The 26,504-nt window shown below is 40.0% G+C and overlaps 1 protein-coding gene across 6 annotated transcripts in view; it reads left to right on the forward strand.

The window, feature by feature from the left end:
• OSBPL3 (oxysterol binding protein like 3) overlaps positions 1-23,223 on the forward strand; it is a 171,872-nt gene extending 148,649 nt beyond the window's left edge. For all 6 annotated transcript variants that reach the window (XM_015081003.3, XM_015081007.3, XM_015081006.3 and 3 more), the window contains 7 exons: positions 6,752-6,815; positions 10,973-11,051; positions 12,469-12,613; positions 15,502-15,646; positions 17,322-17,448; positions 19,055-19,177; positions 22,874-23,223. In XM_015081003.3, coding sequence (XP_014936489.1) covers positions 6,752-6,815; positions 10,973-11,051; positions 12,469-12,613; positions 15,502-15,646; positions 17,322-17,448; positions 19,055-19,177; positions 22,874-22,970 — 780 coding nt within the window. In that variant the 3' untranslated portion in view covers positions 22,971-23,223. The remainder of the gene's footprint in view (positions 1-6,751; positions 6,816-10,972; positions 11,052-12,468; positions 12,614-15,501; positions 15,647-17,321; positions 17,449-19,054; positions 19,178-22,873) is intronic.
• Positions 23,224-26,504: the final 3,281 nt, after the last annotated feature.

Consider the following 26,504-nt stretch of genomic DNA (forward strand, 5'->3'; position numbering starts at 1 on the left):
GGGGAGGAGTTTGCTTTGTGCCAAGAAATGTGATTCAGCCTCGGTTGTCTAAATAAGCTCAGAAAAAGGGGAATTCAAAAATGACTTCCTTTTTCTGAAGTCCTTTTGAATTCCCCCTTTTTCTCCTCAGGGACTAAGCATCCTGCTGGTAGGTTCTTCCTTACTCAGTTCCCCTGCTGCCTGGCAAAGGGCTAGCAAGCTGGCTCAGGGCTTCATCAGGGACTGGACAGGTCAGAAAACTTGTTTCAGTTAACTTTGCTTCTCTTTTTATACCTTTGGGAGAGGTTTGGTATCTAAAGGACATGCAGTTAAGCTATTACCTGAAAGTGGCTATCCCTGATTATCTGCAACTTCAGCTGTCCGATCACTGTTCGAGTCATTTTTACCATTTATCCCACCCCCCGGACCCTCCTCCTCCAGCCATGTACTGTTGAGAGTTCGTGACAGAAAAGCTGAATGGAGTTACTGAAGGTTACTAAAATGTAAGGGATTCAAATGAAGTCTTTTTTCCTTTGATCTCCAGCCTCAGCCCTTCTTGCTTTTCGGTTACTCATCAAGAGAACCCTGAACATGCATTCTTGGACAGACTTATAAATAACCACTCCTGTCACTCCTCCCCCTGCCCGTCACCCCTCAGTGGTTCTTTGATCTACTAGTAGGCAGAGTTAGTTACTACTGATTAAAGTGGCATCTTATTTAAAGACGTTATCAGAAAGGAAATTCAGGCTGTTCAAATAAAACTAGCAATAAATGGAATACAAGGCAAGTAAACCAGTGCTTTTCACGTCTGGGTCAAGTCCTCGCTTCACGTGTTTTTGTTTCTGTTTTGGCAAGAAGCCGCGTGCTTGTCAAACCAGGTGATTAACTCTGAGCATGGGGGAAGAGAAAATAATTGGCAGTTGCATTCTCCCAAAGATCAGGCCAGCAGCCTTGGCATCAACCTTAATAGCTTTTTCTTAGAATCCATATCCTATTTATCAGCAAATCCTGGGGTCTTCCTTCAGAAGCCTTCCTTCCAAAGCCAGCCATTTTCACTGCCTCCCCCACTGGGGCTAGCCTCCAAGCCCAAGCAAAGGCAATCAGTGACTGGGACTGTTGTGATAGACTCATTCACCGGTCTCTTGTTTCCATAGCCAATTCCTCACCCAACAGCCAGAGCGATTGCTTCAAAATGCGAGTAACACCTGCTCTAAAACCTCCAGTGATTTCCCTTGTCACTTGGAATAAAATCCAAACTCCTGGCCATGGCCTCACAAAGCCCCACCAAGATGCTAGCTCCAGAGAGCATGCCTGTCCCACCTCTGCTCATTCAGCTCCAGGCACTTTTTGCCCCTCTTCAAACATACGGAGTGTTTGCCAGCCCTGAGCAGTGCCCGTGCTGTCTGGGATGCACTTATCCCAGTTTTCCACGTGCTTAGCTTCCTTATTTCTCTTAGCCCCAGACACTTCCACTGTAGAGTCCTGCCCCTACCACCATGTCTGGAATAGCACTCCCGCTTACCATCCCCCCATCCTCACGCCTTCCTTTCTTCTTAACGCATGGCACAACTGAAAAATTATGTACTCATTTCTTTATTATCTATCTTGCAATCATGAAGGTTTTTGTTTCTTTTATTTCTCATTGTATCCCCAGCGACAAGGACAGTGCCTGACATATCATATGCTTTTTCTTTTTTTTTTCTTTCTTTTCACTGATTAGTAAATGACGAATGCTGTGGGAAGAATGGCCACTTGGTCCCTCTCTGCATGATTTCTTACCTAGCACTTGTCCTCTTTTCCACAAGCTGACCTTCAAGATAGGAGGCGAGTCAGGAGCTAGGAAGACTGAAAAATTAGGTCTCTGGACAGCTGCAGAAGTTATGTATCTAAGGGGTATTTTTCTAAATTTAAAAAAGATATACTTACAAAAATACACAAATATTGAAATATACTCTTTCCCCATCTGCCTCTCCCCATACCACTTGCCTCTCCTATAAAGTACATTCAAAACATAAATAAAAAATGATTAGGTTCTAATCAGAAATGATTAATGATTAGGTAAGTCTTGAGATATACAGATAAATTTTAAGAATTTTCAACCACTAGGGGAACTCACTGGTTTTGGGCTTGTGGAAAGAAAGATCCATATAAATACCTACACAATAAAAACCATATATACTAATTTCCTGAATGTTTGAGAATCTTTACCAACTAGAAAGTGCTCTTATTTTATCGGGATGGTGGAGAGGGATGATAAGAACCCCTTTAAATTGGATTTATCCAGTAGCCTGACAGACAGGACAGTCGTCTGCTTCAGGACTGGGTCAGTTCAGACCCAAACTCAAAATCCAATGCCTTTCTGGGTTACATCTGGGTTAAGATATAACAGGAATAGAAACTCAGTCAAATCCCATACTTAGGTTAGATTGTGCCCATCATTCTCTACTCCAGTAGATTTTAGAAAGATTGCCATCAACAAAGATTAAATTACGAACCTTGAGTTACCCCCTTTCGATGGGCCCTTTGAGTTAGTCTAAGCCTTGGTAGAATCTTTTTCCATTTGGCTGACATCCACTGATGCTGGGATTTGAAGAAGACATTGGGAATAGATGTTAGATTTAGAGCATTTTGAAGTCAGAGGGATCCTCAGACCTCATTTTACAAAGAAATAAATGAGACTCAGAATAGAAGGTCAGACTCCAAAGATTCTTTGTCTGAATATTCTCAAGATGGGAACTTAATGGTGTGCGGAGGCTTTGGGAAGTGACCAGAGCTCAGCCTTGAGAACAGCCACAGAGAGGCAGCTAGGACATAAAGCAAAGAGCATTGGATTTGGAATCAGAAGACCTTGGTGTAAAGCACCACCCCTTGTCACTTAGTAACTGTGTAGCATTGGATGGGTCCTTTGTTTCCTAATTTATAAAATAAGGCGAATGAAGACACAAGGTTACCATGATAACTAAGTGGAAATACTACTCATGAAAAATGGCTAAAATTTAGTCTCCGCCCACTTCATACCAGTGGATGATCCTGACATGTTAATTGTGTCTTCTTTTTGTTTGCAAAGTCACTGGCATTAGCCCTATTTTACAGATGAGGTCACTCAGGCCCAAGATGTTTAAAAACTTGCTCAAGGCCATTCGGCCAGTAGATGATGTTGCCTGGTTAGGACCTATATCTATGGAACCCCAAAAGTGCTCCCTTGTTCCCTGACACTTAGTGTAGCACATGGCAGATGTTCCAGAAATGTTTCATGAATAAATACCTGTTGTGAGGAAATATATCGAAGAAAACGAAGACACCAATTTCATTTTCCTGAGAAGCTTTGTAAACTTCTTAAAAGAAATGTGCACCAAATAAATCACTCCCAAAGGCCTTTTTAAGCCAGAAAAAAAAAAAAAAGCAAAATCATTGATACTGTGAATGTTGAGATTTACTCATTCAGGAAACGTCCTTTGAACCCATGTAAAGTCATTCTGCGAAGCACTGATTCATGTATCTGACATAATAGTTTTAAAAGGTCGAGGTTGCCTTTTTATGGGACATATATATGCTTTATGGACTGATAGGGCTTCTTTTGTAATTCATGTGGACAGTGTATTTATCCCTGTTTTATGGGATTTAAAATTATTACAGAAGAGGTTTATAGTTTGTATATACTGTATTTTGCTTTAATGTTTACATTTGGCCCCACCTACAAAATGCCAAATTCTTGACCAAGACTGTGAATCCTACATTTTTTACTACATTGTTTCTGCGGGAATAAATACGATCGCCTTTTAATAATTTACTTTAAAATATGCCTACGTTATGGGGGAGGGGGAGCATTCCATAGCTCCTCACCTGCTACAGGGGGAAGGGAGGGGAGAAGTAGGGTGTGGGTGTTGTCTTGCCTCATTTAGTTTTATATGATCCCAAGGTTTAAAAATTAACTCCACTGCTTTCATTGATGGTCCGGAGTGGGTGTGGGGTCGGCAGGGGTGCGGAGGCAGTGGGGAGAAAAGAGGGATGGGTTTGCAACATTTTGTGATAAAAAGTATCTCCAAAGGAGTTCAATTAAAAAAGAAGACAATGGGGCACCTGGGTGGCTCAGTTAGTTAAGCATCTAACTTCGACTCAGGTCATAATCTCAAGGCTTGTGGGTTCAAGCCCGGAGTCGGGCTCTACACTGATAGCTCAGAGTCTGGAGCCTGCTTCGGATTCTGTGTCTCCCTCTCTCTCTGCCCCTCCCCTGCTCATGCGCGCGCTCTCTCTCTCTCTCTCTCTCTCTCTCAAAAATAAATAAACATTAAAAAAATAATTATATTAAAAAATAAAAAGGAAGACAATGAAGGCCAGCAGAGCATTTTAGGAGTTAGGCTTCTAAAGCATGCTGGAAGTAAAAATTGACCTGAAAAATCCCATAGGCACAGAGTGAGGCTACATTTTTTTTATTCATTACTTACATATAAAACCCAGTGGTCATCCCAACAAGTGCCCTCATCCCCCTCAACTTTGTTTGTTCTCTGTATTTAAGAGTCTCTTATGGTTTGCCTCCATCTCCATTTTTATCTTATTTTTCCTTCCCTTTCCCTATGATCATCTGTTAAGTCTCTCAAATTCCACAAACGAGTAAAATCATGGGATAGCTTTCTCTGACTGACTTATTTCACTTAGCATAATACCTTCCAGTTCTATCATTGTTGCAAATGGCAAGATTTCATTCATTTTCATACTGACTTCTACTCCATTGTATATATATAACCACACCTTCTTTATCCATTCATCCATTGAGGGACATTTGGGCTCTTTCCATACTTTGGCTATTATTGATAACGCTGCTATAAACATTGGGGTGCATGTGCCCCTTCAAACCAGCATTTTTGTATCCTTTGGATAAATTCCTAGTAGTGCAATTGCTGGGTCATAGGGTAGTTCTATTTTTAATTTTTTGAGGAACCTCCACTCTCTTTTCCGGAGCAGCTGTATCAGTTTGCATTCCCACCAGCAGTGCAAGAAGGTTCCCCTTTCTCCACATCCTCGCCAACATCTGTTGTTTCCTGAGTTATTGATTTTAGCTACTCTGACCGGTATGAGATGGTATCTCATTGTGGTTTTGATTTGTATTTCCCTGATGATGAGTGTTGTTGAGCGTCTTTGCTTGTGTCTGTTTGGAGAGGGGCTACATTCTTAAGAGGTCTGTGGTAACTAAAACCATCCAAGGGACAGCAAATTTGCATCTCCCACCTTGTATCAGAACTAGGATTTATGGTCACTGAGACCTGAAAGATACCTGCCCTGTTGAAATCGGGTCAAGCTGGCACAGTTGAAATGCCATCAGTTAAATGTGTATGTGGCACGGCTCTCTGCCTGAGTTCCTCACCCAGCAGAGTGGCACCTATGAGTGGTTTTCATATCATGTTCCTTGTTACAGCTGAGGGTCCAGAGCAAGGTAAGAGGAGTCACCTCCTCACTGGAAACCACTGATACGCACCAAAACTGCTGCCTTTCACCTCTCTCTCTTCCCTCTCAATGTGTTTGGGAAATGTTACTTAGTTTCTCTGGGTTTGATCTCCTCATGTGTGACGTGAAGGTATTAGGCTAGATGCTCTAAGTATAAGATACTTCACTGAGAACCAGCTAAGTCACAGAAATTTTGAAACATTGTTGTCGGCATAACTCTGGTTTCACTGGTACTGAATCCTAGTAACGGTACATTCGCCACTCACATGCCTGGAGTTACTAAGATAACAAGGAAATCTAACTCAGGAGCCATGTTTCCTTTAGCTTCTTCATTAGTGAATAAAACAGAAATAATGACCCCAGTGACAGAACACAGGGGGATGTGCCATAGTCTCTATTCCAGGGGATTCTCTTTCCTAGAACAAAATTACATTATTTACTGAAGATATTTTTATCTTGACAGAAAATGAATAAAATGTGTATCTTAGCAGTTGGCTAACATTTCTTCAGTGATTGTTTGGCTCTTTAAAAAAAATTTTTTTTAACACTTTGTTTTATTTTTTGAGAGACAGAGTCAGAGCAGGGGACGGGCAGAGAGAGAAGGAGACACAGAATCTGAAGCAGGCCCCAGGCTCTGAGTTGTCAGCGCAGAGCCTGATGCAGGCCTCGAACTCACGAACTGCGAGTTCATGACCTAGGCCAAAGTCAGATGCCTAACCGACTGAGCCACCCAGGTGCCCTGGCTCTTTCTTTTATAGAAACATTATTCTTTTAAAAAATTATCTTGGATCAATCAGTCTTTTAGGTGATTTGGAAAGAGGCTGGGCTTTGTGATACAGAGCTTTCAAAGGAGCAAAATCTGAGCTGGAGCATTTTAGTGTGGCTCAGAAGCAGCATTCTAAAATATCTATTATCTGACATCTTAATCAAAACATTTGCGGGTACTTTCACAACAGCTAATAGAGATTTTGACATTGGTAGCCAGTGTCAGATTATATGGTTTATGAACAGGCGCCCTTGCATGCCCTTGCTTTTGCTTCACACTTTCCAAAACATCTCTTTATCCTCAACATTTGCCTCTTTGGCTGTTTTTCCCATAGCTTCCAGATGCTTCCATCACCTGATTTCTTCTTAGGCCTGAGGAATTTGAGCAAATCAGGGCTGAGTGTATCAGGAGCGCCCTCTTGAGGACAGACTTGTTGAAGGAAAACTAAACTCATTCGTTTTGACACTGCACATTGTTACATCTCAAGGCCAAGGGTGAAGGAATGGATTTTATGAGACGTGAAAGTCAATTAATTTTTTGTTTTCTGGATTTTACTTCCATTAGGTCAGCCACCATCCACCTATCTCTGCATGTCACGCTGAGTCTGGAAATTTTGTTTTCTGGCAAGGTAATGTGCTAATATATTTGGCCTCCATCGTTTTTTGTAATGTTATAGATTTGTTTTAATCAGGAACTATGGCAAGTGCTTGTTAAGATCAAAAGTATGCCCTGGACGTGGGCTTTGTCAGATGGATTTACACCACTTGGTGTTCATGCCTTCATCTCTGAACAGTTACTGATGTTTGTCTACTTCATAATTAAGGATTCAGGAGGATAATTTAAGTTGTTCCCTTAAAAAAAAAATTTCCATCTATGTCTAGGCCACCACCATTTTATTCCTGTAACTTTTTTCTCTAATTCCACAGCCACTTGAAATGCCTTGTGTATTTCAAGAGACACTAAATACTTACAGGCATTTATCAGAGTCTAGACAACAGGGTTCTTTTTGCTTTTGAAAAATTTAATTTTTTTTCTAAACATCACATTTTATTATTTAAAAAAATTTTTTAATGTTTTTATTTATTTTTGAGACAGAGAGAGACAGAGCATGAGCAGGGGAGAGACAGGGAGAGAGGGAGACACAGAATTGGAAGCAGGCTCCAGGCTCTGAGCTGTCACCACAGAGCCTAACACGGGGCTCGAACTCACAGACTGTGAGATCATGACCTGAGCTAAAGTCGGACGCTTAACCAACTGAGCCACCCAGGCACCCCTAAACATCACATTTTATATTGCTGACTTTTTTTTAGTTGGGGAGTTGTTGTCCCTATATTTAGTTTATATTTTGGATTTGGGAGGAGGGTGGGTTGTTCTGAAGAATAAATAAGACTGAAAATATTTCCTAAATGGATTAATTAATTTTGTTAAGTTATATATTTATTCAAAAGGCAGAGTGTACTTTAGGAGGAGAATTTGAACATCCTGGGTTTTCAAACAATGATTTTCAAACAATGAGCACACATCAGTTTTTAAAGCATTTTTCTCTGCTCACAGTGATAACACCTGAGTTACCACATTGCCTTTTCAAAAAACCCTATAAAAGTTAAAAGATATAAAAGAATATTTTGCAAAAATAATAATAATAATAATCCGCCCCCCCCCTCCACCCCAATCCCCAGCCACTCAGTTCCTCTCTCTGGAGACAATATCGCTTTAGGTTGCAAGTACTGTAGTTCCCTTTCGGAATCTTTGCCATTAAAGTTTAGAATTGAAGCTTGATTAGAAACTTCTCTAACTTTCACTGAAACCCTCTGGGAAGAATTCTTATAAAATCTCTAACTTCCTAATTGCTAAGAGTCACTGACCACGGAAGCATATTATGATGATGATGATGTGATGTATTATGTGATGGGAAGGATTTTCTCCCAAGTAGTTTGTGTGTGCCCCTTACCTTACACAACAGTATTCTCTTCAGCCTCCATTCTCCTTTCTCATCAGCCTTTTCCTGGGCAATCCCACCTATTCCCATAGGCTCATGACTCCCAAATCTTGCTTTTTTTTTTTTTTTTTTTTTTTTTTAGTTTTTTTATTTATTTTGAGAGAGAGAGAGAGAGAGAGAGCAGGGGAAGGGCAGAGAGAGAGAGGGAGAGATAATCCCCTAAGTAGCCTCCATGCTATCAACACAGAGCCCAATGTGGGGCTTGACCTCACAAACCTGTGAGATCATGACCTGACCCCAGATCAAGTGTCAGACGCTGAACCAACTGAGCCACCCACGTGCCCCTCTTGCTTTTTAATCCAGTCTGACATTTCTCTGCCTTTTAATCAGGTTGTTTAAACCAGTTACACTTATTATGATTATTGATGAAGTTGGGTTTAAATGTGGCCTCTTATTATCTGTTTTCTGTTTGTTGCATCTGTTCTTTGTTCACCTTGTTTTCTTTCTCTGCCTTCTTTGGGACTGAGTACTTTCTATGATTCCATCATACCTCCTTTGTTGGCTTATTAGCTAAAACCTCTGTTTCATTGTTTTAGTTGTTACTTTAGGGTTTATATTATGTATCTTTAATATAGTCTATCTTCAAGTAATATGTCACTTCACATATAGTGTAATAAACTTACAAAAGTATACCTCCATTTCCCTTCTAATCTGTGACCTCTGTGCTACTGTGAACATAACATTTTATTTACGTACATTATAAACCCCACAATACAACATTACTGTTTTTGCTTTAAACAGCCAATTATCTTTTTATGGTAACAACTTTATTGAGATAAAATTTGTATGTCATACAATTCCCCTATTAAAAAGTATAATTCACTGAGTTTTAGTATATTCACAAAGTTGTCCAGTTACCATCACAATCAATTTTAGAACATTTTTAAATATTTATTGTCCAATTGGCTTCCATACAACACCCAGTACTCATCCTAACAAGTGCCCTCCTTAATACCTATCACCCGCTTTCCCCTCTCCCCCACCCTCATCAACCCTCAGTTTGTTCTCTGTATTTAAGAGTCTCTTATGGTTTGCCTCCCTCCCTCTCTATTTGTAACTTTATCCACCTTTCCCTTCCCCCATGGTCTTCTGTTAAGTTTTTCAGGATCCACATATGAGTGAAAGCATATGGTATCTGTCTTTCTCTGACTGACTTATTTCACTTAGCATAATCCCTCCAGTTCCATTCGTGTTGCTGCAAATGGCAGGATTTCATTCTTTCTCATTGCCAAGTAGTATTCCATTGTATGTATCCATCCATAGTTGATGGACATTTAGGCTCTTTCCATAATTGAGCTATTGTTGAAAGCGCTGCTATAAACATTGGGGTTCATGTGCCCCTATGCATCAGCACTCCTGTATACCTTGGGTAAATTACTAGTAGTGCTATTGCTGGGTCGTAGGGTAGTTCTATTTTTAATTTTTTGAGGAACCTCCACACTGTTTTCCAGAGCAGCTGCACCAGTTTGCATTCCCACCGACAGAACAGTTTCATCACTCCAAAAGAAACCACCCCCACCTACCTACCAGTACCTACCCTACCCCAGCTTCTAATTTCCATCAACCTCTTCCATCCTTAGGCAATCCCTTACCTACTTTCTATCTCTATGGATTTGCCTATTAGGAATATTTTATAGACATGAAATCATGTGGCCAAGGGCTGCCTGCTCCCAGCCCTATCACTCCCCTGCATCATGGCCACGGCCCCCTACCAGCCTCCCTCCTTTCACCTTGCTCCCCTATGGTCTGTGTATTATCATGCAGCAGTCAGAGGGATCACCCTCTCTGCCATTGTTTTTCTATTCCTTTTTTTAAAAATTCTGTTTTTACTCTGTTCTTTTTCCATTTGTGTCTTCTAGTTGGTGCCACCATTTATGCAAATGAGAAAACTATGAGACCATCTACAAATTCTCCCTGTCTGTCACAATCGGCATCTAATTTGTCAGCTAGTTCTATTCCTACTTCTTTCCTGGTTTTGGGATCATTCCCTTCTACTCTGTCTGCTACGGCCTTAGGTCACTTCACCCTCACTTATCCTTGGAGCAATTACAGCAACCTTGTAACCTATCACCTCGCTTCTCATCTTTTGTGCTCCTGGTCCATTTTCTGTATTGGTCCCAATTGCCTCTGCAAAGTCTGTATCTAATCGCATGAGTTTTCTGTCTAACCAAACATCTTATTTTCCCCCAGCGTATACACACCAGATGTCTTAGCCTGGCTTCTAGAGCCCATTGTTTTTGTACTCAGTCTGTCTTTCAGCTCGTCTCGCTGAACAATCCAAGACCTGTGGGACAGAACCACGCCATGTTCTCTTATACCTCTCTCCCTTTGAACAAGCCGTCTTCTGCCTTCTATTGCTTTTTTTCCTGCCTAGTGAACTCCTGCTTATTCTTCAGAGCCCAGTCTAAGTGCCCCCTGCAGACAGGCCTCTACGGATGCTTTTCCCCACCCATGTTGGTCATTCCTACTTCTATGGTTCCATTTCTTCTTAAATATACTCAGTTACAGCCTGTGCCTCTCTTTGTGGGCATTACTTGTTTTCACTTTTGTCTCCCTTTCATACTGTGAGTTCTTCTAAGGGAAGGAACTTACCTTATAATTTTAGTTCCCTGATTCTGTTCCAGATACTCAATTGGTACATATATTGAATGAAAACTTATCCTGTATAATAATGAATTTTATTATGAAGAGGTTCTATATAGTGGTTGATCATTCATGCAGCCTAAGAATTCTCTGATCTGTGTGGCTCTCCTTTTAAATATGTACTAATTGGTATTTCATTTCAGATGTGAGATGGAAAAACAAATTCTGGGGCAAATCCATGGAAATTGTCCCCATTGGCACCACCCACGTGACTCTGCCAGCGTAAGTTCTTCTGTGCTTAGGAACTTTATAGAATTTAGGGCCAAGATACAGCTTTAGGAATGGGACTCCCATTGTCCCCCATGGTGTTGAGTATATGTTTTTTCCCTTTTCATTGGTTTGACAGTAAGTTCAAATGTACCTCATTTTGACAAGCTCACATTTTCTCTCCTTCAAATGGAAATGCCACCTGGAAACCAAAGTTCATTGAACAAAAAAGCTCTTTTAAAACTCGTTTCCACTTCTAACAAAATTAAGAATGGTGGTTTGCCTTAACATTGTTGTCCTACCTCACTGTCAGAATTCCTTTAAAGAAAGATATGGACTTGATCCTACAGAGATTATTGGTACTCATTTATAAAGCCAAATGGCTGTGAGTGTGGCCTCCGGGACTGGGCTAATAGGACTCGTGTACTCACCCTGCCACTTACTAATTGCAAATCCTTGGGCAGGTTACTTAATCTTTCTGATCACTAGTTCCCTCATCTATAAAACACGAGAAATAAACCACCTACTTTGCAGGGCTTATGAAGATTAAAGGAATAATGTACATAAAGCACTTTAAAGAGTACTTGGCAAATAGTATATGCCATGTAAGTGTTTGGTCTTATTATCATTATCCTCGTAATTATTATATGACTCTGTAAGTCTGAATACTTTCTCATTGTAAAAAGATTTAAGATATGTGTAAGATTTATATATAAAATAGGGGCGCCTGGGTGGCTTAGTTGGTTAAGCGTCTGACTTTCGCTCATGTTATGATCTTGTGGTTTGTGAGTTCAAACCCTGCAACCAGGCTCTGTGCTGACAGCTCAGAGCCTGGAGCCTGCTTCAGATTCTGTCTCCCTCTCTCTCTGCCCCTCCCCCGCTTGCGCTCTGTCTCTCTCTCAAAAATAAATAAACATTAAAAATTTTTAAAGAAAGATTTATCTATAACATAGATATGTGTCTTTGCATATACATATATACATATGTATGCGTGTGCACATATATACACATATGTGTGTATGCATGTGCATATGTGTGTAGAGAGCAGATTGTGGAAGATGCCCCCACCTTCCCCATTGCCTCTTCCGTTTTCTAGTTTGGTGACTTTCGGCAAGTCACCTCTGGCTCTCAGTTTTCTCCTCTGTCAAAGGAGAGAGTGGGTTGTTCGAGGACATCACCAGCTTCCAGTGAAGTCCCTGTCAGCTTCCAGAGTGGCCATCTCTGACTGCTGCTCCCCTCTGTGACACGGATGACTCCTGGGGGAGTGGAAGTCAGAATGCCCAGCATGGCTTAGGCACCCAGTTGGTTCTGGAAATGAAGGAAGGAGTAATTCATTATGTGACTTTTTTTTTTTTTTTTAATAGTAATATCTGTTTGCATTTGCTGCTGGCTCTTCTGGGAATTGTTAATGCCACCATTTCCTCCTTTTTAGCTTTGGAGATCATTTTGAGTGGAACAAAGTGACCTCTTGCATCCATAACATCTTAAGTGGGCAGAGATGGATTGAGCACTATGGGGAGATTGTCATCAAGAACCTGAATGATGACTCCTGCCACTGCAAAGTGAATTTCATAAAGGTAACCGCCAGAAAGGCCTTGGCAGAGCAGGGCCTCCGGGCACAGGACATCCCAGGGAACTTTTCACCTTCACCCTTGTGCCATCAGGCAAGCAATGTCGGGGGATCCCTGGTGTTCCCCCCTGCCAACCCCTCTCACCTGGACCAGGGTTGTGGCCCCTTCGAGCCTCCCTCCTTCCACTCTTACTCCCCTGTGGTCTGTCCTCACTGCAGCAGCCAGAGGGACTCTTATACAATGTAATTCATCATGCTACCTTATGGAGGAAGCTTGAAGACATTATGCTGAGTGTAATAAGCCAGACACAGGACAGGTATTGTGTGACTCTACTTTTGAGGTACCTAGAGCAGTCAGATTCATAGAGACAAAAAGTAGAATGGTGATGCCCAGGGCTGGTGGGTTGGGGAATGGCAGTTAGTGTTTCATGGATACACGGTTTCAGTTTGGGAAGATGAAAAAGCTCTAGAAATATAAAATGATGATGGTTACACAACATAGTCAATGTGCTTAGCGTCACTGAATTGTATACTTACAAATGATCACAATGGTACATTTTGTTACTTATGTTTTACTAGAATGAAAAAAACAAAAGTCACGCTGTATATCCCAGAATTCCTCCAACAACTTCTGTCTTTCCTAGAGTAAAAGCCTGGCTCCTGACAATGGCCCACAAGGCCCTGTGCACTATGCACTGCCCACCCCCCCATGTTCACACGTGCACACACACACGCACACTGGCACATACACACACATGCGAACACATGTGCATGCACACACACACACAGCTGGCCGCACATATATGAACACACACATGCACACATACCTGCCTGTATATGGATATGTGCACACATGCACACACACAAACACACTCATTCCTCTCCAATTTCAGCTTCCACCAACCCTTCCTCCCCTTCTGACCACATTGGCCTTTCTCTCTCTCCATTTCCTCCTGCTTGGAGCCCTTCTCCACAGATCCTTCATCATCAGCCCTGTCTTGTTAGTCAGTCTCTATCATATCCCATTTTCTTCAACGTTTTTATTCCCATCTATAGTTAGCTTGCTCACTGTTGGTTTACTTGTGTGTTTTCATCTTCTGTTCCCCACACCCGCCTCACCATCCGTGACTCTGGAGAAGCAAAAGCCTGGTCTAATCTTGCTCACTGCTGTAGGCTGATGTCTGGAAAGGTTCATGAACATTCATAGGGTAAATGAACAGATTGGCCAAAGGCAAAAGCATGGAATAGTCTGCTTACCTTTCCAAGTGCCTCAATTCCCTTAGATTCCTCTTCCCCTTAAAATTATCATGTACTTAACATGGTCTTAAAGGAACATTTGCATTTAATTAAGATCAAAATCAGAAGCCAAGAGATTAGGCTCTAATTGTGGCATTTCATGCAGGACCTCTCTGCACCACCTGTAGCCTGTAGGGGTATTATGGAGAGATAGATGGAGGTCTTTATTATATCCTATAAATCAGACTAGTAATGTTTGAGGTAATATAAAAATGACTCTGCCTTGAAAACTTCATATAGCTCAGCACCCTGAGCCAGGTGAAGGCCACCTGGTTCTCAGCACTTTCCCCAAGGAAATGTGCTTGAATCCCATTTCTACTGTCTACTTAGTACTCACACATTTAGGGCCAGAGAATAGATTTCTGTGGCTACAAGAAATGAGGGGATTGGCACACTGGACATACCTCTGGTGTTGAAAGAGAATCTGAAAGCAGATGTGGCCCTTCCCAATGGAGCACAGCCCTTCCTCTGTGGCATCCCCTTGTATTGCCAGCATTGGATTTGTCAGCAAATGTCTATAATAGAAAACCGGACTTCTGCTTCAGAATACACTTAAGAGCCTGGACGGTATCTGTTGCCACTTTCCTCCATTATTACCTGAGTAGAGACCTCAGGTTTCCATTTCTGATTCAGCTGTGTGATGCTGCTGTACTCTGTCCTTCCTTCCATCTTCCTCGTAGACACAGAAGGGGGAAACCAAACCACCAGAATATGGCCCCAAAATGCCACTCAACTTTATTGGTTTCCAAATATGGATTCTGTTTTGGCTGAAAATAGCACTGGGAGTTTTGATTTATGAAGTAATGCCTTCCGTTCTTTCTTAGAGATTTTTTTGGGGCAGCCAGGTAATGGGGAGATTAAAAAAAGAAAAAAAAAACCACACAACTCTAGGGAGTTAGACCACCCTCTGCTGGCCACCTTGTGGTACTGTATAAAACCCACAAGGCTGAGCTGAGCTAAGCTGCTCTCTCAGACCAGGACCATTCCACAGTGTAAATAAGGGTTGCCTAACATTCCAATGGATTGGATGAACAAATGTAGTTTGGGGGAGAAATAATCGGAGAAACTGAAAATTGGTTGCTTTATTATGACCAATGTTAAGGAGCCTCCTTCTTGGTTTACAAAAAGCTATCTAGTTCCCATCTAGAAAAATAAAAAATACAAGTTATTTCTCTCTTAAATTGCAGTAGTCAGAGCCACAGTGACATCCAGGGAATGGCTATTCCAGAGGAGGGGCTTAGAGGCCAACCGCTTTATTTGGCCAAAGTGTGAGACCTGAGCCTTTCCTTCTGACGTTGCATGTAGCAGAAGTAGGGAGAAAACCTGTATCTTTCACAAATGTTGCTTGTTCAGTTGCACACTGTAAATAGTTAGCTGTTAATTTCTATGAAGTAATTAAAAGTATGATTTGTTTAAAAAGCCAGAACCCAGAACCAGCACACTATATACAATGCAGAATCATTCTTTTTTTTATTTTATTATTTTTTTTAATGCAGAATCATTCTTGTGGTTTTTTTCTCTTTCCTTTGCTTTTCCTCTTAATATCTGTAATAAGTTGACCCCAAAGTACTAAACAAATAACTTATATTTGAATCCTAGGCAAAATACTGGAGCACTAATGCCCGTGAGATTGAAGGTACGGTATTTGACAAGAATGGAAAAGCCGTGCATCGGCTCTTCGGGAAATGGCACGAAAGCATCTACTGTGGGGGCTCCTCCTCGTCCACTTGTGTCTGGAGAGCAAGTTAGTATTCGGGTTAATCAGTTCTGGGCCAGGGGTGGGGGACATGGCCAGAGGAACCGCAGGCGGGCTGGCAGCAGTGTCTGTCTCGTACCTCTAGCCTCTACCTGCTTTGAACTCCATTCGAGCGGCCAGCCCTTCTTTCATTCAGTAATCATTATCTCAGCCTCATCCTTATGCTTCTCAACAACACCTCAGTTGGCCTGCTAGGTCCTGGGTTCTTAATCCTGGAACAAAGCCATTGGTCACTTAATCCGTGGTCACTCTCTCTGAGGAAATCTTCCAGGCCACACACATCACTCCTGTGCCTATCTTGGGCACTGACAGGAAGTCATTCTAGAGTAAGAATGAATAAAGAGGAAACTGTCAGTAGACAAGAAGAGTGACCTGGGGCTTCTACAAAAGTCAGGGGTCTCCTGGATTCACCCAATACCATTAACCACTCTGATGTCTCTTGTAATTCTAGAAAAATAGCCCTTGAGCAGCTGTGGGGAGAAAGGGCTAGGGAAGCCAAACCTTCATAACATGTCCCCCAAAACCTTTTAAGACGTTTGTCCATCTTTTAATAAGTCTTGGTCATATTATAAAACATCATTTTGAGATACCACCACGAGAATGCTTTGGGCTGATCAAAACAAAACAAAATAAAACAAAACCATTCTAATAGTGACTTAAATCATTAGGATGTGTGCTGTTACTTAACAAGGAAGGGGTAGGATGGGCCGTGTTTGTTATACAGGCAACTTAGCTGTGTCAAGAGCACAGACCACTGAGGACACATTTTGTCACTACCATTGTAGCAGTGATACATTGCAGGGGCCCAAGGCTCTGGGTGGTGGCAGCCTGGCAGCTTGAAACTGTGGCAGTGGCCCCATCCTTTGAAGGGTGGAGGCATCCTTCCCCCACTGGGCCTTGTCGTCTGGGCCTGTGGTGGCAGTGGTAGCCCTGATAATCTCTGAATCACCTTCCCACTCATTCTTCCCTTTGCTTGTGGGTTAACACACGTTTGCAGCTGGGTAACTTGATGGAAGCATCCTGTAAAATGCCAGTCGTCCAACAGCCTTACTTCATTCGGTCCCCTTGACATCCAGCTGGCAGTATTTCTGCCAGTATAATCCCACGTCTATTCCCGGCTTCCACTGAGTTAGTTTTAAATATAAATGTGTAAGATATGGAGGGACAAGACTTGGTAAAAGGAAGGGCAGGAATGGAAAAAAAGAATAACATTGACCACTTGCTATGGGTTCAACACTATTTTAGGTACTAGACAGAGTTCCAGGAGGATTTGACATTTCTTAAATGAAAAATGGATTCTCCAGAGTTAGAGTGTTGTTAGTCAGGAAAACATGGACCCAGAGTTCTTTTTCACATGTTTATTTTTGTAACAAATTATTTTTATAACTTGCACAGTATAAAAACTTCACAGCATTACATAAATTCCCTATCTGACCACACAAAAGAGGTCTTATCCTTGTAGGTAGAAGAAAACTTTACAGAGAAAAAGATTTGTGGAGGAACATTCAACACCTATTTGTTAGCCAGAATATTTTAATAGAAATGGAAGAATTTAGATCTGAGAGAGAAAAAATAATAGCTGGTTTGAGATGAAAAGGTGAAGGAATTAAAATGTAATGTAAATGAAAGGAAGTTGGAAATGAATGATTTCTTTTTCTTTTAGATCCCATGCCAAAAGGCTATGAGCAATATTATGGCTTCACACAGTTTGCCCTAGAATTAAATGAAATGGATCCATTGTCAAAGTCTTTATTACCACCTACTGACACTCGTTTTAGACCAGACCAAAGGTAAGGACTTTTTAAAGATCTTTATCTCCAGAGATGTAAAACTCTTTATAAAGAGTCTTACTAACAACTCCCAGGCCATCAGAGGAGCTCGAGAGAGACAATGTTAGGAGTAGAGGTCTACGAGGACTGAAAACAATCATGTCATGGAAGGTATGGAGCCCAGCTTAATTCTATGTGTGGCCTGGCCTTTATTCATCAGTAAAGCCTTATTTCTGTTGAAATATCCCCCCAAAGTGTTTATTTTTAAGAGTTTTACTGCCTATAGTAATATAGAACTTGTAACTGTGTATTTGAAAGAGTGAAAAACACCCAATTCCTTTACACTTCAGATTTAAATTATTTTGGTGCACAAAACCTAACTTCTCATTCTAGGTTTGCTGGCCACAAGCTGTGTCATCTTTCTTAGTCTCAGTTTCCTATTCTGTATAATAGAAATAATTATCTCTGCCCTGGGGCCTAATTAAGACTCAAAACCCAGAAAGGAAACAGGAGAATTATATATTTGACTTTATTTAAAAAAAAATAAACAAACTTCTTCATGGCAAAGTAAAAAAATATTTTTATACCCAGAGTCAAAAAGACAAACGACAAACTGGGAAATCTATATTTCAACTCATTTCATGAATTGGTTTCAAAAATCAAGATTAACTCACTAAAAAAAAAAAAAAAAAAAAAAAAAGACATAGGAAAATGAACTGTTCACAAAGTAGGAAATGCAGATATCCCTTAAACATATGAAAAGATGCTTAGTCCCACTGAAAGAAATGCATATTTTCAAAAATTTTTTAAAAAGTTTATTTTGGGGGGGAGAAATAGAGAGCAAGCAGGGGAGGGGCAGAGAGAGAGAGAGAAGAAAAAAAAAAAGAAAAAAAAAACCCAAGCAAGCTCTGCACTGTCAGCATGGAGCCCGATGCGGGGCTCAAACTCACGAACTGTGAGATCATGACCTGAACTGAAATCAAGAGTTGGATGCTTAACCGACTGAGCCACCTACGTGCCTCAAGAAATGCATATTTTTAAAAAATATATAGACATACTAATGCTTAATGTATCAAGTAGCAAGATTCAAAAGTTTGATGTACTCTGAGGCTTCAGGCAAAAGGTATGGTGAGGAAAGAGGTGGGATGAGAGATGGGGATGAAAGGGACAAATTCCTTTTTATAGATCTGATTTTTTGAGCCATGTATATGTCACCAGTTCAAAAAATAATATCTTGGAGCACCTGTGTGGCTCAGTCAGTTGAGCGTCCGACTTTGGCTCAGGTCATGATCTCGCAGTTCATGAGTTTGAGCCACACATCGGGCTCTGTGCTGTCAGTGCAGAACCCACTTTGGATCCACTGTCCTACTTTCTCTCTGCCCCTCCCCTGCTCACTCTCTGTCCCTCTCTCAAAAATAAATAAACATTTAAAATAATAATAATAATGATGATGACGATGATGATGATGTCTTCCCTAACTACCTCAAAATACTGTTTTAAAGGTTGAAGGGGGGTTCTTACCTATAGGGAAGCATTTTGAATATCCAGTCTTAGATACATAATTCTAGAAGTAATGATTACAGTATTTTCTCAGAATTTGTGTTGCTTTTTTTCCCTAATGCCTCAGGTTCCTAGAAGAAGGGAACTTGGAAGAAGCTGAAATACAAAAGCAGAGGATTGAACAGCTACAGAGAGAAAGGCGACGGGTCTTAGAAGAAAATAATGTGGAACACCAGCCGCGGTTTTTCAGGTGTGTGCGCATATTGTGTGGGTCATTGGTGGATAGGTACTGGTGACACCTGATGCTTCCAGTATGAAGAGAGTAAATGGGCTGTCCCCTCCCCAAAGGAGAGCCTTCTTGGTGTTTTTCTTGCTTCAGAGTACAGAAACTTCTCCCCTGGAAAATGGAAATTCTGAGTGGTCTAATTCTTTCTTTTTTTTTAATTTTTTTTTTTTTTTTTTTTGAGAGAGAGAGAGCACAAGTTGGGCAGAGGGGCAGAGAGAGAAGGAGAGGATCTTAAGCAGGCTCCACACTTAGCACAGAGACCAATATGGGGCTCGATCTCATGACCGTGGGATCATGACCTGAGCTGAAATCAAGAGTCAGGTACTCAACGGACTGAGCCACCCAGGTGCCCTGCAAGTGGTCTAATTCTTGAATTGCAGAAGTTACAAAACACTTCAGTTTGGATTTGGAACATTTACTATTAGTTTTAAAATAACTTGCCATTAAAGTCCTGTTAAAAATAGACTTAAAGATCTAGAAGGGGCATCAGAGATCATCAGCCCTTTACCCCCTCTTTTATATTAACTGGGCAGAAGCAAAGGCCCAGGGAACATAGGAGGCCCCAGTGAAATGTCCTGGACTGGCACCTGGCTCTCCTGACTACTGGCCAGGGCTTTGTATGGTTTTAGGGGCTTTTTTATTGGTTTAATAAAAAAAAAAAAAAAAATCAACATCAAAACAGGCGCACATAGAAAAGCCACAGGCTTCTGCCCTACCCCTTCCACCCCAGTCTTGCTTTCAGGGAAGCCAGGGTTTTTTTGTTTGGGGTTTGTTTGTTGGTTGGTTGGTTTTTCGGTTTTTTGCTTTTTGTTTTTGTTTTGTTTTGGTTGCCATTGTGTTTTAATGGATAACATGAACACTTTTAGGAGGAATTAGCTACTAATCTGTCAGCAGCAGAAATAAAGTCTGTATTCCAAAATAGCCAAAAGTACTATTCATCCCCAAAATATAATGCTTTTTCCCCCTAGAGTCAATGTGGGTTTTGCCAGATCCCTTCTGATCATTTACCCAGACTCAGGAGATAAGCAAATGAAGATCAACCAGAGTTTCATCCCAGAATATTCATAACTTTGTTTAAATATTTTAAAAACAAGACATCTTTAACTATTTTTTAAAGGCAAGAGATAAATGGATAGATTAACAGACTGATCAGTTGATTTGCTGATCAATTGGTAGATATACACATATACCTTTAAGTAGGCTAATTTTTTCTTTTTCTTTCATAAATCATCTAGGGTCTTGTGTCTGGTTTTTTTTTTGGTTTTTTTTTTTTGTTTTTTTTTAAGTAGGCTTCACGGCCAGCATGGAGCCCAACATGGGGCTTGAACTCACAACCCTGAGATCAAGACCTGAGCTGAGATCAAGAGTCAGACACTTCACTGACTGAGCAAACCAGGCGCACCTCATGTCATTTTTAAACAAGGGAAATTAGATTTATAAAGATGTTCATTGCAGTGTATTCAGGATCATTAAAAACTGTAGGTGACTAAACTGTCTCAAGAACTAGGTAGGGAGATTCATCAATTTTACCTAATGTGAAAGTCCACAAAGTCTGTGGAGCTCTATGGAAAATAAATTAACATTTAAATGCAAAATATAAACCATTATCTAGGCTGTTGTTGAAACCATCTAGAATTATGTCTGGAATGGAAAAGGACAGAACATGGATGCAGCCAGGTGGCTCTTTTTCCTCTTGATTGTCTGTTAAATTATCACACTATTAGATGTGGCAAATAAAGAGCTGGAGAAAAGGCAAGAATTCTTCAGCAGTAGTGGTCCTGGCAAAGAGGTGACAGAGGAATGTGGGAACAAGGGAAGTGTCCACAGAAATTCCAAGTGGCAACTACAGTTCCTACAGAACTGGGCTCCTCTGTTTCATAGTCAAGCACTGGGTATGCAGACTGGCTTATTTTAGACACATCCCTTTATTAGAATAGGGAAACAAGTGTGATAGGAATCCTTGTTCCTGGGAGGTTGGAGAAACAGGCACTCTCCACTTATGCTTTTGAAACATATGAAATATCAGTCAAAATTATAAATGTACACCCTCTTTGACATAGTTCTACTTACTGGAATTTTTAATGTGACTATACTCACATATGTATAAAATTACATATTGTTATATGTTTATCATATTATATTATTATTAACATATGTCTGTGATAGCTAGAGATTAAAAACAACCTCCTAAAGGCTCACCAGTAAGGTACCTGTTAAATTGTGTCCATTTCTACAATGGAATATCATGCGACTGTTTAAAAAGAAATCAGGGTCACCTGGGTGGCTCAGTCAGTTAAGCATCTGACTCCTGATTTCGGCTCAGAGCATGATCTCACAGTTTGTGAGTTCAAGCCCCAGGTCGGGCTCTGTGCTGACAGTGCTGAACCTGCTTGGGATTCTCTCTCTTCTTTGCTCTCTGCCCCTCCCCTTCCTCAAAAATAAACAAATAAACTTAAAAAAAAAAAAATCAGGATTCCCTATTGCCACAGAGTCCCCAAACTTTTGGGGACTATAAAATACAAATGGTAAATATTGTTAGCTTTGCAGGCCATAAGGTCTTAGTTGTAATTATTCCAACCCACTGAGCGGCATAAAAGCACCAATAGACAACAGTTAAACAAATGGGCATGGTGGTGTTCCAATAAAAAGGGATTAAGATTAAAGGGTATCTACTTATAAAATAAATACGTCACAGAGATGAGAAATACAGCATAGGGAATATAGTTGATAATATTGTAATAATGTATGGTAACAGATAGTGACTACGCTTATTATGGTGACACTGATGTAATGCTGTGTACAGAATTGTTGAATCAATATATTGTACACCTAAAACAAATAGAACAATTTATGTTAATTATACGTCAACTTAAAAAAAAAAACAGCATTACAAAGATAGGCAGAAGCCTGGACTTGGCCCTTGGGCTGTAGTTTGCTGAACTTACTGTGACAACAGAAAATGATCTCCAATATATATTGTTATGTCAAAAACTCAAAAGGTAGGACACCATAGAGTGCTGTCATTGTGGAAGAAATGGGAGAGGAGTGGAGTATGTATGTGTATGCATGCGTGCTCACACATGCATGAAATTTCTCTGAAAGAATGAAGCTTATAAGATCATCATTGCCTCTGAAGAAAAGGACTGGAAATCTGGGAGATAGGAGTAAGAAGAAAACTTTTAGCTATCTACCCTTTGGTACCTTTTGAATTTTCATTTATTTAATATATTATCTATTCAAAGGATAGTGAACCAAGGCTATTCTCTCCTGACTCTTATGTCTTCCAATTCCTTTTGTTTTTAATGTTAACTTATCACTTCATTGAACAATCTAGTTGATTTGTAGCTTTTCCATAGTCACACCCAAGGTGTGGCTGTCATCCCAGCCATGTTTTATATATGACAAACTGTTCCCTTATCCATGCTTTTCTCAAGCACCATTTTCACAGCCTCTAAGTTTGAGAAGTCAAAGTCAGAAGTGACAAAATGGCCTCCAGGCTTCCTGTTCCCTCATAGTTCCCATATGAGATTATCAGGGACATTGTATGTCTGTAAGAATGATAGCCTGGCCCAGGGTTGGGAGGAAGAAAGGAGGGAAAGGGAAGGAGAGAATATGACAGTGTTTTCAGTAGCCTTCAAGAAATTCTTTTATCCTTCACAGGAAATCCAATGATGACTGTTGGGTGAGCAACGGCACCTATTTGGAACTTAGAAAAGATCTTGGTTTTTCCAAACTGGACCATCCTGTCTTGTGGTGAAAAAGGAAAGAAGAATGATACACCTGTACTTCTCCTGTGTTTGCTTTCTGAAGCCACAAACCTGTGTCTATATATTTAAAAGAAATTATCTAGAATGATTACCTGTGCTTAGCTTAGCATTGTATTTAAGTATGTATTTTCTTCAATAGTTTCCTTTATAATTTCAAATGTTATCACAATTGTTTATATGAATGTAGAACACCTTGATATTTCATTTTATATATAAGCTATTTAATAAAAATGAAAGACTGAATGTTAATGTGTGGGTTAAAAAAGAAGCTTTAACACTAATTTTCCAAAGGTTAGGAAAATTCAAATTAAATTCATGCCTTATAAGATTATGTTGGAGAAAAAAAATTTATCTCTCCCAGGTGCATTAAGAACTAAGAATACCCAGGGTTACTCACTCATGCGTAAGCTACCCAAGTTTAATTTGGTAGCTCAGATATCTTTTTGCCTCCGACAGCTCTTGAATTGCTCATCCAGAACAATTCTGCTGGTGCTGGAGTCCGAAGAATACTTCCATTTTGGTGGTTGGGAGGCTGGTAGGAGATTAGTAGGATGTACGTTTTTATATGACATAGATACGGCACCTTCCTGAAGAGGAAAAGCATTTGAGCTCATCCCTCCCTAGAGTTCTTATTGCCTTATGTGCAAAACTGTACCCTGTTACTCAGAGAAATTGTCAATCTGAGAAATGCCCATTAGTTAAACACTATAATGGCATCCCAGAGACACAGTAGGAAATCTCTCCTTAGTGAGAACCAAATTCTTGACAAGAAACTGTTTTCTGCATCCCCCCCAGCCCCACCCCTAGATTCCCCACTCCCTACTTTTCTGTTGAGTATGGAATGTTCCAGTTTAGCATAAAACATACGGTGCATTCCACACAGCAGTTTGACTTTCTAAAAGTTTAGCAAAATAACTGATTGTTTTCAAGAACTCAACAGTTTTTTCTTAAATGCTGTTTTGGTATTTTCTACCTCTTAATAACACCATATTTTAGATCTTGTATAAGAAGTTTGACCATCTGCCTTATAGACAAATGTAAAGAATTGATGTTCTTCCTTTGTGTTGTGTTCTGATGAAGCTTTGTCTTATCTCTTTCCTACACTTTCTTCTTACTCATTTCCCTCTTTTGTGAGTCTTGCAGCAGTCTTGAATAATACAGATTATAACTCCTGAAAGGGGAAACTTTGTCTTTTTAAATATGTTATTTTAAAGTACAATAATAGAATCTGTGCAGTAGTTGAAGTGTGTTATCAAAGTAGTTCCAACTTCTGCCCAGATTACATTAAAACCAAAGCGTAATTTTTAAGTCTTTGACTCTATTGTCCATAACAATCCTATGGAATATCAAGTATAATGGTGTGTTAAACAGTTTTCGCCAGAAAACACTTACAGATATTTAAATAATTTCAGAGCATGTAGAATTCTAGGAATGAAAAGTAGAATAAGTATCGGGAAAAAAAGAACACATGATTTTTTTCAGTTTACACCAAATAATCAACTAGTTGGACAGTATTGCACTTTCAAAGTGTAGAGTTACTGAAAGTGAGTCATGGCCTTTTGGAATTTGCAAATGATTAGCATTTTAAAACAACAAATGATTCCTTAAATATTACATTCATTCATTCCATTTTATCAAGAAGTCAAGATGAACACAATGTGAATGTCATTTCCATTTCTAAGCAGTTAAAGGACACAATCAGATTCTTTGGTACGTGCTTTGTTCTTTTCTTTTCAAGATATATCCAAAGTCTGCTCGCAGAGAGGAAGAAGCAGGCTGTAGATGTAAGGATACTCTAGGGGAAAACAAACCTAGTTTTCACAATGTGAAGGAAAATGTGGACTTTTAGCCATATCGACTATGAAATAGGCCTCCTCCAGAGGCTGGCTCAAAAAAGAAACAACAACAAAACCAAGATGGGCAGCCTGAATGGGTGTAGCATTGTTATATAGTATTTGGAAATTTTTTAATTGTCCCCGTGCTGTTATTTCAATTGATTTTATGCTTTATATTGGAGTCACAAAGATAAATGGACCAAATATCACCTTTGTAGTCCTCTTATTTGAGATGGAAACAGAGGTGAATTAGAATATAGTACAGAACTATATGCAAATTTAAAAAGCTATTAGTACCAGCATCTGTAAAGGGCTTTTCTAAAATTTAAACAGCTTAGTGAGTCATACTGTTACAATCTTAAAAGTACCTTGAGGGGGAAATGGCTTCTTTTTTCCTTTAGTCCCTATTCTCAAAAGCACCTTCCCATGTCATTTGTAGCTCAAGGGTATTTCATATTTTTAAGATAAAGAAAACAAACGTGGCATTCTTTGGGAAGAATTGAAGTAGAATCTGACTTTCTGAACTTTGAAAATCCCAATTAAACAATTGCAGTCACTGCACCAAGATATGCTGTAACCAACCTCCATTTTATTCCTGATGAGGCTATCCCAAATCCATGGGGAATTACACAGATACTCTTGGGAATGGGACTTTGCACCGTCAACCACATTGTACTTCAGAAGTTCCTATGGCCACTATCGATTACCCCAAGATGCAGGTGATTCATTCAGGAAGAAACCAGCACTCTCCAGTGTATCCAGACAGCACATGGCTTCCCTCTGCTGACCCCAAAGCACAGTCTGGTATTTCCCGAGTCAAATGTAATCAGAATCACAGGGCGGCTCTCCATGCCATTCGCCTCCCAAAAGGCCAGTTCTGGTACTAATTTAACCAGAGTTCACTTTAGGACAACAGTCCAGTTATTGTACCCCAATAGCCCACAATCTTTGTTTGCTTCCTGTGGGGCTCCCTGGAAGAGAAAAACCTCAAAAATACTTGATTGTTTATTTGAGCTGCTGCCTTTCTCACATTCTGCTTATAATTACCATCAGTAAATCATTTACTTGAACTTCAAGTATTGTCCCTCATCCGTATTTTCCAGATTTATGATGAGTGGTCTTGTTCGACCATTAACAGTGTCAACCCTAAAAGAAAAACCATAAAGTTTTTATTTCACTGTTGAATTTTGTTGTAGGCTTACTAACATATTCCAGAAGTTCTATCATGCCCTCAAACTATCGTATAATTTTCTCAGACCTTTTTTTTAAAGTTATGAGTAGGAGCAATAAAGTTGTGCTTGTGATGTTAGGAATAATAGTTCCAATGTATTGGCATAATTTATTTGAATGTCTTTAATTTTGATATTAACATCAGCATAAATCTATTTTTGCTACCAGATGATAGCTATTTTCATGTGCTCAACTTCCCTCTGCATATATGAATCTGTTACTCGGTGTTAGTCTTTATTTCCCTGTGTTGGAAATATGTATCACATAAGTATCTGTAAATCATGACAGAAAATGCAAACCACTTCCTGAGACTTCTGTTTGGGTTATGCAATGATAAAAAGTTGCTAATTTATTTTACTCATGATGGTTTTATCTTCCTCTGTTACCCTCAGAGGATACTTAAAAAAAAAAAAAAAAAAAAAAAAAAAAGGATGTCTGTAAATCTTCTATCTAGCTGTG

This window comes from Acinonyx jubatus, chromosome A2 (assembly GCF_027475565.1).
Source record: "Acinonyx jubatus isolate Ajub_Pintada_27869175 chromosome A2, VMU_Ajub_asm_v1.0, whole genome shotgun sequence".
NCBI classification, from domain to species: Eukaryota; Metazoa; Chordata; class Mammalia; order Carnivora; family Felidae; genus Acinonyx; species Acinonyx jubatus.